General features: G+C 36.3%; 1 protein-coding gene across 3 annotated transcripts in view; it reads left to right on the top strand.

The window, feature by feature from the left end:
• Positions 1 to 14,210, top strand: part of dyrk1b (dual-specificity tyrosine-(Y)-phosphorylation regulated kinase 1B) — a 42,533-nt gene that overhangs the window by 7,790 nt on the left and 20,533 nt on the right. The window contains exon 1 of one of the 3 annotated variants that reach the window (XM_055211008.2): positions 11,633 to 13,776. The exons of 1 other annotated variant lie outside the window; for it this stretch is intronic. In XM_055211008.2, the coding sequence (XP_055066983.1) occupies positions 13,635 to 13,776 (142 nt within the window). In that variant the 5' untranslated portion in view covers positions 11,633 to 13,634. Of the gene's footprint in view, positions 1 to 11,632; positions 13,777 to 14,210 lie in introns of those variants that run through there. One more of the 3 variants, XM_055211009.2, reaches the window with a different exon arrangement.

The following is a 14,210-nucleotide window of genomic DNA, read 5'->3' as shown; positions in this document are numbered from 1 at the left end:
GTCTGTTGCGCTAATGTAAATTAGTCAAACTGGTATAGTGTTTATTCAGTGATGTTACATGGCTCTTTGGAAAACCTGGTTGATCTCAGCGTTGAGCAGTTAAATATTTTTGTTTCATATATTTCACTGTTCGTTTTCCATAACAAACGACTTGGATATTTTTAGGTATCTCATATCACTTGCTTTTGCTTTTGTAAATCAAGAAAATGAAAACATCACCTGGAAGAACAAGGAACTGCTAAGAAACACAGCCCAGCAAGCAATAGCGTTTGTGTTAACTATAGGCCCAAAATAGTCTGGCTATAAGTAGCCCATTTATGGCAAAAAGACTTGCAAGATGTATGTATGTTATTCCTTCAACAGCAAATACAAGGTTTTGGTTTCATTTATTTATTTATTTTTATTCATTTATTTTTGGGCTATGGTTAGACGTCTATGAAATTTCTACAGACAGCCCAAATTTTGTAGTGTTTTAGCCTACACTGTAAAAAGTTAAAGCTGCTCTACTTAAAAAAGTAAATTCAAATGGTAACACCTAAAAAACTTCACATCAAGTGAAAAATTTAAAGTGACAAAAACTTTTAAAAATTAAATTGGTAAACCTAAAATATTTAAACTATTTTCATTTTTTACTTAAAATTGTAGGCGTTAGCAATTGAAGTAATTTTTTTAAGTTGATCCAACTTTTACTTTGGACGGCTATTAGACGTCTTTTAAACACAAAAATTGCTTGCTGGGAGGGCTGGTTGAAAGAGAACTTAAAAATAGTGGAAAAAATTCCATGTTGTTGCTAAATATGCTAGCTAACCAGTTTAGTGAACATGACATGGATGGATTTCAGATTTGTAATATAAAGGAATGTTTAACATTGTTTACTTGTTTAGTACGTTTTTAACATTCCAATGGATTATTTTGTTTATTGAAGGCTATGAACTGAACACTCTAAGAAAAAACGTACAAGAAGGTACAAAAGTTGTCACTGAGGCTGTACCAAAAATGTGCATACTGGTACCTCAAATGGCGCTTTTCCGTTGCATAGTACCCCACGGTTTGGGTCATTTAAGTTGCATTTAAGTTGCATTTAAGCATATATGCGGACATGCACGTTGGGAATGTGCCAGTGATGCAGAGGTTAATCCAAAATGAGCGGTTGCCTGTTGTCACCTGCGGTTACGAGTCATCCAAAAATATTTTTAATGATATTCGGGTAGCTGTTGTTCAGGTAGTTTGAAATAAACATGCCAATTACCTATTTAATACAATTACTACTTTAAAAAAAATGCCGGCCAGGACGCGGGTCGGGTACAACATTTCCGAGTTGCAAGTGGTTTAGTTGAAAACGTCGGTTGGGTGCGGGTTGTTGACCCACGCATCACTGGAATGTGCCACCACGTACTGCAAGTCTGGAAAAAACTGTTATGGTGTTCCTGATTCTCAACCTGTGGATGTTTTTCATCGCAAAAAAGGGAGTTTGGGAGCTTACAGAAAAGCACAGATGATAACAGGTTTACTCAAGACAGCGCAAGCTAGCATGAAGGTAAAGCTAATCTTTTACATTATAGTGATGATGCTGATAGTGACAATTCTCTCAGACCAATCAGTGATCTACAGTGTTTTTGCATCACGTTTTGGTATCAGCTCGGGTTGCTTGGAACCCCAACCAAGATGGTACTAAAAAAGTATTGGGTACTGTGTACTGCACGCAGTGGAAAAGCCCCCAAAAGTAAGCTGACCCAAACCAAACCGTGGGGTACTATGGAATGGAAAAGCACCAAAAGGTATACATTGGTACCTTAGAGCAGTGGTTCTCAAACTGGGGTCCGGGGCCCCCAGGGGGGCCGCAAGATGGTGCCAGGGGGGCCCCAGTTTTATGACATTTTATAAAATACATTAATTTATCATGAATTCTGTGTAATTAAACCTTAAAAAATAAGGCCACTAACCAACAGCACTACTTATAATTTAATATGTTTTGTTTAATTAAATTGTTACCTTTTAGAACAAATTTGTCGTAAATTTTCTTTGGGGGGGCTGTGAAGTAATACACCGTACAAAAGGGGGGCCGCACACTGAAAAAGTTTGAGAACCACTGCCTTAGAGGTACATATTGGTACTTCAAAAGTACTATCATTACCAAAATGGTACATACTAGGACCTTTTTTAGAAAGTACCGTCCCAGTGATAACTTTTGTACCTTTTTCTGAGAGTGTAATGCAGTGGTTCTCAAATTTTTTCTTTGTGTAGGGTGCATCCTTCGAAAAATGAATGACATAAAACAAACTCAAACTTAGAATTTGAAAGAAACAAAACACATACAATGTAGTTAGTAGCCTTTTTTTGTTTAATTGCACAGATTTTATGATGAATTCATGTATTTTTAAAAATGTCATAAAACTGGGGCCCCCTGGCACCATCTTACACCCTCCAGTTTGAGAACCACTGCTGTAAGGTAATATGCAAGTAAGTCCTATGGGGTTTGCATAGATTTCAGAAATTCGAGATCAAAGAAGGTAAGGATGTTGCAAATCTTGCGCTACAGTGAATCAGGAACTCTGGAAAACCCAGACTGCAAATGCTAGGTTACAGAAAGCAGTGGACACTTGTTGATAGTTGTCGTACAGGCTGACCTACCTATACCTATGCATCTGGATCATCCTAAGTAAAACTTTCCTGCATAAATTGGTGACTTGATGTTGAGTAAAACAAATGATTTTATTAGCAAGCTGGCCTGCCTGCCTGTCTATCGGATCAATTAAATGCAATAGGCCGTCTTTACACATGCATGCATCATGCAGCACCGTTTTTGTAGCCTATATTTGAAACATGTATTTCAGTCTCAAAGCCCATGGTTAATAGACAGTATGTGTCCATGTAAAAGGCCCTGCTGTCACCATAGGAGTTGGACACTGACTGTGACAGCCAAAGTGCCTGCCTGCATGCCTGCACACACCCCTATGCCAGGCTTCATGACTGCTCTAAGCTGGCACAGCAAGAATTAAATAGCCAGAGCTTCTAGAGATTATGCCTGGCTTAACAGAAGCTTAATCACATCGTATGTGCAGTATAGGAGGAATGGGACGGGTAAAGAGGAGAGAAGGAGAGGTGGCATTAGATGTCCATGTGGACTGAAGTCTGAAAATTGCTCTCTTGACTGTATAAATATTAGGGGTAGAGGTCATTTGTTAGTCTTATGGACCTTGTGCATTTAGAAGCAATGCACTAGAAAAAACAAGTTTAATTTTGTGTCAGTTTTTAAGGGGATAGTTTGAGGACTGTTTGTGTTCACGAGCCCCATTCACTTCGATAGTAGAAAAAATAATACTATGGAAGTGAATGGGGCTCATGATCGCTTACAAACATTCCTTAAAATATCTTCATTCATGTTCATCAGAACAAAGAAATGTATACAGGTTTGTAACAACATAACGAATTAGTAAATGACAGGATATTTATTTTTGTCGTTCACCTTTTCGTATTTGCATTAACTGTTGCTCAAAATTCAATAATGCTGCAGAATTTTGTGTATAGATATAAATATTGTCTTAAATGTTTATAGTAGGGATGCACGATATATCGGCCAACATATCGTTAACTGCTTATTTTTAATATTATCGGTTATCGGTCTGATAGCAAAATTAGGCTTGTTGAACCACTTCACTTGCTCATTGCTGGCCATGTGGAGTTTTGTTTGGTGCTTTCTGTGACATAGCACGAAGATGACACGTGTTGCGGGCTTAAGAAGAGTATGCTAGTCTAGCGCAAAGACAAGATGTCCGCGGTCTGCGAGTTTTTCATTGTGAAAATAATATGGATATTTATCGGCCTATATATATATATATATATATATATATATATATATATATATATATATATATATATATATATATATATATATATATATATATATATATATATATATATATATATATATATATGTATATATATATATGTATATATGTATATATGTATATATGTATATATATATATATATATATATATATATATATATATATATATATATGTATATATATATATATCGGTTATCGCCCCCCAAATATAAAAAGTTATCGGTTGTCGTATCGCCCAAAATTTCCATATCGGTGCATCCCTAGTTTATAGTGTACTAGAGGACAAACAAGATAAAGCTGTTGTATTTGGATTCTAACCCGAAATGTGGGATTTCGACTGTTTAAAATAGAAATTATATTTGCATGCATAGACTGGTCCTTATTTTACCACTTTTGTCTCAGTGGTTATATCTATAAAATATAGCCTGTGACTGACATTGATAAGTTTGTCTAGGAGGGCAATGGTACCTTAAAGTTTAAAGAACTTTTTGGAAAGTAAAAAATATTGAACATGACTCAAATTCAGAGACTTAAATTCTAGTTGTTTAACCTTTTGACCAATACAAAACAGGCCAAATGGAGTGATGTCTTTTGTAGTGTGATTGATTGTTTAGCTTTATGTCTTTTGTTCGTTTGTTTAATTTAGCCAACATAAGGGTGTAACATATACAACAGCTATAGAGGGAGCGACACAAAATATATATGTGGGTGATTCTCACGAAATCCAGACTTAAAATGTGTCCAGCATCAGATTTTTTTTGGCCATATAAGATTAAGGTCTGAACTTACTATAGCCAGTATTTTTAGAGGATTTAAAAATATTTCCTATAGAATTATTTACATTTTTTAGATTAGCATTATCAAAAATTATCATTACCGCATTATATTAAATATATGCATTTACAAACTCATGTTTCGGTAATGAGAACTAAAAAGTTGTCTAGGTACTATGACAAACAAAATTTCAACTTTTATCTGGAGAGAAAAAATATGAACTGCTTACCTGGTAGTCATCTTGAGTATCACAGTCAATTATGTCCCTTCCAACTATTTTTTTAAATGTTAGTTTCTTGAGGGCTTTAACAATCATTGAAAATTGTTGCGGAGGATGAGAAAATTGGTTTTGGACACATTTATATTCCTTATTATTGTCTCTACATTTACCAATGATCACCAAACACCACGTTTCTTTACTGTAAATGTTTGTAGTATAACATACACCGAAGCTTTTATTTTTTAGATTTTTTAATTATAAATATTTCCATGTCAAAGAACCCAAATTCAGTCATGGACACGTTGCAGTAATGAAAATTTTCCTTTTAAATGTGGAAAAAATAACAAAATTGGTTTGTATGATGTCATTTAAAATTATGTGCAAAATAACACATAAAAAGATGTTTGGGACTGTATGCTTCTTATTTTGATACACTTACTTTGCATTTACTTTTTTATCAAAATGTTTCATGACACCTCATAAGTCTAATTTCGCGAGAATCACCCATATGTATATATATATTTGCTGTATATAAAAGCGAGACAATAAAATATATCAATAACTTTTTTGCATCCCTAGAGATAGTTTTAACAATCGGCTGATTGGCTGAAAGAAATGTTTTTAAGAAAAGTTAGACAAAGTTTTCTTTAAAATGGATTTGTCTGTACATGCTTTGTAATGTGGAGATATATTTGACCTGGTGTTTTAGATTGATTTTTTTCTAATGGGTTTGTCCTTAGGCAAATCCGGTGGCCCTAGATTATTTCAGTCCTGCTATTTGGTCACATGTTCATCAACTCTTGAAGTGCCGAGTTGGTATTGTTAATTTTGTAAACTGCAATTACTACATAACATAATCAAATAATAAATGTCAGCTGTAATAATAGTTACAATAGTTTGGCCTGGTATGCTCCCAAACACATTTAGCCTATTTATAAATCGGAGTTCAGAAAAATTAAGTCTGTAAACAGAAGTCTCAGATGTTTCAAGGCTTGGTATTTTTGTGGATGTAACTTTAAATGTTGTTGCAGGACATTGCATATTTTTTTTTACTTTACATCCAAACCATTTGAAGTTTACAATAACTTATTGAATCCGTTCCATATCACATTTGTTCATGTTCTCGATCAACAAAATATAAAATAGGACATTTTTGAAAAGGCATTTTATATTTTCACAAAAATGTTTTGTGTGTTTGAAACAAAGGCCAATTTGTAAAAAAAAATGTATAGGCATATCAGCCTATGATACTGTGCCGTGACTGTTTATGCGTGATTTTGAAGCAAGGTAGGTTGAAAAAGTGTGACAAAACACCTAAACTGCCCTTGATTTACTGATTCACCAAGTGCTAAGCAGTTCTCATCCACAGTGATGCTGTCTCTCTTCATGCAGTGACTTGTTTTGACCACTAGAGGCAGCAAAGGAAGGATCACCAGATACTTCAGAATTATCCCAGCCTGTGCATGCTTTTTTCTGTTAACTCCTGGTAAAGTCAAATTTAGTATAGGGTGTATGTAAAACGAATGTTTTGTGTTTTGTTTCTAAGTGTAAAATTACTAAACAATTACAACTGCTTATTTTTATGTCATCTCTAGACTGCAGAAAGAACCTTTGAGTTATAAACTCTTAAGAAATTAAATAAGGCCTAATCCATTTATTATTGTCCAGATTAATATTACCCAAACACATGCAATAAAGCAGTATATCTTATATAGTGGTATACTTGAGTAATCACAGTAATTTTAGATTAATTAAGCATATAAACAGGACACTATATGGCCTGTTGTTTCTACCATTGGCTGCCTATGTAACTGTTAGATGTGTGGTTTTCAGGTGAAAGGTCACGGCGAGGAAGGGAGGGCAGGGTGGGGGGAGGCTCATCAGGGATTAACAGTAGGGATTCTCCTGCATCTCTGTCTACGAAAGGGTTAGGCATAAGTGCATTGACACGTGTGGACAGATACTTGCTTTGTGTCTTCTTGATCGTTTGTGTATTATTACATTACATTTACCTTATAATTGACCATTATCTTACATTTACATCTTGAAAATGGCTTTTTTGAATTTAAGTGAATTTTTTTTTAAATATTGTCCCCCTGTTACTGTTATTTTTACTTGAGTTGTGTAGCCTATATATTAGAAATACTGCTAAAAGTAGTATCATGTGATATAACTTTTCCTAGCGTTTAGTCAACAAGCGTGCCTTTGTTTAGTCAATATTACTCAAAAGTAATGACAAAAGCATTCTGTATTGTTTTGCAACAAGTGAAGTCACCTAATTTCTAAAAATAATTTTTAATGCCATGTGACAGCACTGGCAGTGATTTAATAGAGTGATTTTTAAAAGCTTGTGCCATTGTACCAGCTGCTATTAAGTTGTTGGACAGCTTTAAGGTTCATGTCTTGTCCAAGCATAGCACCTCATGCGACCTATTTATGGATGAAAGCTCAAACTTCTGTAATGGTAAACTTGATCCGACTCCCTCTTAAGTTTCTTGGCAGAACTTCCATGGCTGTAGCAACATTGGGCCATTTTTGTCACAGGTAACTAAGTGTAAAAAAGTCACATGTTGTGTTTGAAAACATGTTTTTGTAGTTGCAGCTTAATATTCTACACTGTAAAAAATCTGTAGAAATTACAGTGTTACTTGCAGGTGGTTGCCGGTAACTTACTGTAGATTTAAATGTATGTTATTTACTGGAAACATTTAGTTCAAAGTTAAATGAACATTAAACATTTACAAGTCTTTGTCTTTACAGAGTAAAACTAAAATAACAGCATCAAGCAAAGTTTTCTGGGAAACAAAATCTGAAGCAAAAAAACAGAAAAAGGTTGATGACGTTTTCTGGTTCCCAGAATGCTTTGCATGAGGCTGTTATTGTATCGTTTTATTCTGTAAAGATAAAGACTTGTTCATATTTAACATTTATTTAACCTTGAACAAACTCTTGCCAGTAAATAACATTCATTTAAATCTACGGTAAGTAAAACTGTAATTTCTACTGATTTTTTTTACATTGTATACATGCGCTTATTTGCATGGTTTATATTAAAAGTCTAGCTTTTATACAACTTGTTAAATAAGTTGGAAAAAAACTAGATTTAATTTTTACATTGTAAAGAATTTTCTATAGTTATGCAACTGTTTTCCTGTAAATGACTGTAGATTTAAATTTATATTATTTACTAGCAACAGTTTGTTGAAAGTAAAATAAACATTAAATATTAACAAGTCTTTGTCTTTACAGAAGAAACGATAAAATAACCTCATGCAAAGCAGAAATCCTCATCAATCTTTTTCTGTTTTTTCCCCTTCAGATTTGGTTCTTGTTAATGTTAAATGTTCATTTAACTTAAAAAACAACAACGTATGTTAGTAAATAAAATAAATTTAAATCTACAGTAAGTAACTGGAAAACAGCTGCTTAATTTCTACAGAAATGTTTTATATCCTTATTCTTAATTTCTATTAACAAAGAGATCAAGGTGTCCTGAATAAAATGTTTTTAAGACTGTTTTCTGTTTGTCTGATGAAACTTTTACTTGGGGTCGTAGCATCTTTTTAGACAAAACATTACAAAGTGCATATAGATGCCATGGTCCCCACCTGTTTTAAGTGCGAGTTCCATAAATGGCATTTTTTGTTATACTGCTCTTGGATATAAGGAATAGATGCGGTCCAAAGAAAGCACACACTTTAGATGGCTATTTTAAATATTTAGGGACTGAGAGGTCAAACATCACCCCTTAGCTTTACTTAGTTGTAAATATGTCACTGTTGGCAGACGAGCAGGTTGCCAATGGGAAGCGTTTACTGGAAGGGCTATGATGTATATCTGGCCATTCTGCCTGTCGATAAGGAGGTTGAAAATAAAGCAGTGAAGAGTATATGATTTGTTTTGGCCAGCATGTCGTCCTCATGTTCTGCTCCTATTTGTTGCCTTATTTAACTTTCATGTGTTCAAACAGACACATGTAACTCTGTAATGCACACTTTAAAATGGAGAAAAAACATCTTTGGCGTGTGCAGAGCTGAAACACAACCCCGGCAATCTCCCCGCAGTGTAATTGTAATTCGCTGCTGTGTTACCCCACCGTTCCTTTTGCGCTTGCTAGCTTCTTCAGTGAAGTTCGACTACCATATCTTCCCACTGCATCATGTTTACCTAGCAACACGCATCACCCGCTGCCGGCCCTCCCATTGGTCATTTCAAAACGCACCCGGGACCAATGGCAGGGCTGTTACCATGGTACAATGTGTAGTTGCCGGGTGGAATTTTGCTGCAAGGCACGTGAGTCCCGGAATCTTCGCCTTGCGTTTTTAATCTCGGGTGTCTGGAAGCTTTGCAAAGGTGATTTATTGGAACCGAGTCACATTTCCTCTCAAGAAGCAGCTCACTTATACACGTAGACGTTTATCTGTACCTTTATGCTTTACAAACTAAATAATATAATAATGTGACATAAGGGGGCTGCCGCAGCTGTCACAGGGGCGCGCGCTGCTGTAGCTGTGGAGAGAAAGGAGCAAAGTTGAATTGCCTTTAAGTTTCAGCTTGTTGTTTTTGAATATATTTGATATCAAAATATTATTATTTTTTATATTGTGTAAAAAATCCAGTTTAATAAGCAAATCACTCAAAATATTATTTTATATTATATGTTACTATGTCTCCCAAAGTAATTTTACAAATATACGGTATGTTTTGTGCTAGTAAAAATAATTTAATCTTCATAATTTTTGTTGATTTTAGTTTTTTTTTGTTTAGTGCGTTGGAGTGTCTGTCATTATGGTGTAACCCTTTAAGACCTTTGGTCTTTGAACTAGTGTTAATTTTCTATGATTGTTTGCCCAATAATCGAGATAAAATAGATGTATATGTGATTCCTAAATAGTTGTTGCCTAATTGTTTTTTAAGATTAGAAAGATTAGACGTTTTTTCTGACTGAAAGCAGTCATATCGATCGAAAAAAGAAAAGCAAAGGAAAGGTACGTGTAAAGATGCATATAAACGGACATTTGTGGAGTCATGAAGGATGAATGACGACATGGTTAACCTCGTTTTGCACCACCATCAACCCCCTCCCCTTATTCTCCTTTTTTGGGGGAGAGAACAGAGCAGAATTTCATACCAGCACGCACCAAGATATAAAAAATGTTTCTTAATTGTAGCATTGTTAAAAATAAACATTGGATAAATTATTGTCATGGTTTAATGATGCTTCAAAGTTGTATCCCCATAAACACGTGATGCAACCAAACTAAAACTGTAAATACAGTAACCCAAACAGTGCGAGGATGCTATACATTAAACATGTTCACATAATCATTAAAATGTTATTCTTGGTGTAATGATTTGAACTCGACTGCTATGAGGTCAGCAACTTATCAAAAGTTATGCAAGCTGTCACCAGAGCCTTTCCTGACACGAGATAAAGTTTGTCTTAATGTATATATATATATTGTGTATATTTATAGATGTGTAATAATGTAATTATGTATCATGTAATAATCTGAAAACTGTTATGGTATCATGTTTTAAGTAGACAAACTACAAATGCATATGTATGTTATTTATTATTTGCATATATAATATAGAATTAAATGCTAACATAAATGCTTATAACACATATGCAGTGTTCTTTACGTTAAAGTTTCAAATAGGGCATGCGTTAATTGAAATGTGAATGATCACTTAAAGTTTGCCTCATTGCAACACTTCTCAACCTCCCGTTTAAGGGCGCGATGACAATTCCCCGCTCTCAACTTTTCTCTGTTGTCTATCCCTCCTCCCCCTCCGTATCAATCTACCTGAAGTCTTGTGTTATTTCCGCGGGCACGTCATCCTGTTTCCGCGGCGTATTTTAGAGACAACGAGGAGCTAGGGGAAAGGGCAGTCTCTCGTCTGTGCTCCGCCCACATACCAAGCTGACCAATTCAAACAGCCACGGGGACCGGTCCTGGCCAATCGAGTGTAAGCTGCCATGGCGTCGGATAGCAACAGAGCCTACGAACGCGCACACAGGGGGTGGAGAATGTGGCGCCCATGAACGCGCGTTAGCAGAGAGGGAGGGAGATTTGAGGAGCAGTTCTATGGAAAGGAACATAGGCGTGTGTGCGCGCTTTAGCACAGAAAAGTTTGACGAAACTTAAAAGGGCACAGAAAAAATTACTTATTTATCACGTACGCAGTTGTGGCGAAGTTATTGTTAAAAAGTGAGAATAAAATGTTTCTAATTACAGCCATTAAATTAAGTTATACATTCTTAATTTTAGTGACATGATTTTATTTATTTTTTTTCAGTTCTGACCTTGTTGTGTCTCTGTGTGTGTGTGTATCCTGTCCAAACATCTTGAAAATGTCACAGCGTTTTGCATTAAAGCAGATACACTAGAACTTTGTGTGCTTGCCCATTGTTTTACAGTCCTAAAATTAATGTAATTCTATTAATCAGGCAATGCTTCTAATTATTCCAGCAGTCTATATATATAAGTTATATATATGCGCTGTGTGAATATCTATCTGCAGAGTTACTATAAATGGAGAGAAGCTGCTTGGTGGCGCTACTAAGCAGGAAAGGGGGATGCTAGGTGTTTTAAATGCACAAGAATATGTTTTGTGGCAAATCGTTGTTTGATCTGATGAAATCTGGGTAAACAGGCACATAGTCATGCGTCACTCATATGAAACGTGTTTCATGGTTCTCATGGCAGCCCTCGGCTTTTGGTGTTTAAACATTGAAGCGTTGGGAACTGCGTCAAGCGAGCTCCTCCACAGAGTGGCTCTCCTGTATCCCCCCCTTCACTTGATCTGCTGATGGAACAATCCTCATTGCAGGGTGTGGAGCCAGTGCCGGCCAGACAGGCTAGACAACAAGAAGTAATAACGGGAGAGCAGCGAGTTTGATTTGATACTGGCTAAAAAGAAAATGGCTTTACGGGGATAAAAATGATCGGAATTGAAGAAACGCTTGGAAACAAAAGGAGCGTCACGTTTGTGGGTTGAAACCGAAGTTGCGAGAGTTACGGCGTCAAACGTTGATGCGAAAGTGTTCGCGGAAGCCTCACTAAACCGAACGGAATTGCAAGTTCGCTGACAGCTTTGGATGGAAGTATTTTCAGATTGTTTTGCCGGTTGATATTTTTTTACGAAGTTACTTATTGAGTCCTGGTTTTACGAGCGGTGGAGAGTTCAAATTTGCCAGTTGCGAACTACAAGGATCCCGGTTGTTGTTTTTTTAATCGACTTGACAGCGCGCGCGGCTGGACGACAGCGCGCTCACCAACAGTCATAATCCCAACTTTGAGTGAATTGTAACCAGAAAAGGAGGCGTTTGGATTTCTCAAACTTGTTTCTGGATATCTTTATATTATTTTTCGATTCAGAGACATCAACACAGCCTCTTTTTGCAGAACTGAAGAGGTCGTGCGCGTGCTGCCTGGTCTCCTCTTGTTTATTCGTTTGACATTTGCGCTCGAACTTAATTTTGTTTTCACCCACATTGTATTTTGAAAACGTAAAGATTTTATCCCTTCTCCAGTAACGTTAGTTGTATATTGTGTGCCTGTATCTTGCACTTTAGCACTTTGACTCGTCGTGGTTGTTTGTGCATGCACGTGTTTGTTTTGATCCTGCAAGCACACGAAACGTTTATCACAAGCTATATGTTGTTGTCACCCGTGTTTTGAGCTCCTGCCTCCCTCCACAATTTTTGGACTTGCCAGCGAATAAGATCGCTTGTAGACACCTGCGGACTTTGCCAGATCCATTAAATGGGGAAGGGGAGCTTTGTTTTTTTCACAACAGGAAGTCACTGATACCTTTTTCATCTGGAGCTGTGTTTTTTTTCTTCTTGGTGTTGCGCGTAACAGGATTAAGAAAAGTGGCAACACAGCTATTGATGCCAAACACTGCTGCTTTTTTAGAAGCCTAATTGAAGTCACCGTATGGTACCTAGACAGAATCTAAGAAACACTTGCTATTTTTGGCGGAAGTGATGGGGTAAATGGTGTTGAAAATTGAGACCCCCACCCCCATCTTTAAGGCTACCAACATTTCCAGGTTTAGCTCTGGTTTCCTTGTCAGCTGCTGAATTATCTGGATTGGAAAATTAAAGTGGGGGGTCCTGTCTCAGCAAGGATCTCAGTTATATGAACAGATATTGATATTTTAGCAATGGAATCCCCTCGGTATCACGGGACAATGAATCTAGATACAATAAAGCTAACTTTAGTAACCAAATAAGCTTATCCCCATATAAACAGAGTACAAATATACAAATCTATCTATATATATGTGTGTATGTGTGTTACAGAGTATATATATATATATAGATCTATAAAATATATAAAACATACATAGTTTGAATATGTATATTTTTATGCCAAAAGTGAGCATTGTTGCCTGAAACCCAATCCATTGCCTTAGAATAAAATAGTAATAAAGGGAATAGCAAGGACAGAAACGAAACAGTGTTTGAAATAACTAAACGGTGCCTTTTTCGTTCATCGGTTTCTTCTGTCTGTCACTTCAGGATTTCACAAGTAATCGAAAGATATTTTTGTGCGTAGATTAAAGTCCTAATCTTTATAACTTGCCTTCACGGTTCAAACTTGAGTTTAGTTACCACTGGATTGTACCCTACTGGATTATGTACTGAAGTTATAGGCATGTGAGAAGGATTACTCTATACTTGATGTCAGCGATTTTTTCAAAAGTACTTTTTGGGATCCCCAACAAACTTTATTAGAGTCATTCTTTGGATATCACCGGCCAACGCAAAAGCATTTCAGATGGTGATCACTTCGTCTGTGGAGGAGAAGCCGCAGCCTTCTAACAGAATGGTCGCAAACTTGGCGACCGAATCCTGGATTGGCAGCCCAGATCAAAATCGCTTCCTACCCCAGTCACACCTGCTACGAAAGCCGGCAAAAAGTTAGTATAACTTCTCATTGCATCTATAACAAATGGATTTTTATGCCATGATGGGAAATTCATGCCACACGTAGTTGTGGTAAACATGAGTCGCTTCATTTCTTTTGATCAATGGGAAACATAGGGCTTGATGCAAGTCTTGTCATCAAGAACACCAAAAAATGCATGGAGTCCATGTTGGGGCAAAAGGAATCAGAATGTGTGGTTTGCTTTTGATTTGGTTAGCTTTATCAAAATCTCGGTCACCATTTGTCTATTGGTAGTGATCACGATTGCATTAAGTTGTCATTATTTCTCAATGAATGCAATTAAAACTGGTCAGGATGTAGCTATTAGCAGCCATTACAAAATGAGTTTTTATGATGTAAATATAAGGCTACTCTGGAAAGAGAGCGAGCCCACCCTGGGGCATTTCCCTTTAGACCGGACATAAA

This window comes from Misgurnus anguillicaudatus, chromosome 10 (genome assembly GCF_027580225.2).
Source record: "Misgurnus anguillicaudatus chromosome 10, ASM2758022v2, whole genome shotgun sequence".
Lineage (NCBI taxonomy): Eukaryota > Metazoa > Chordata > Actinopteri > Cypriniformes > Cobitidae > Misgurnus > Misgurnus anguillicaudatus.
This window is presented reverse-complemented; position numbering and strand designations above follow the sequence as displayed.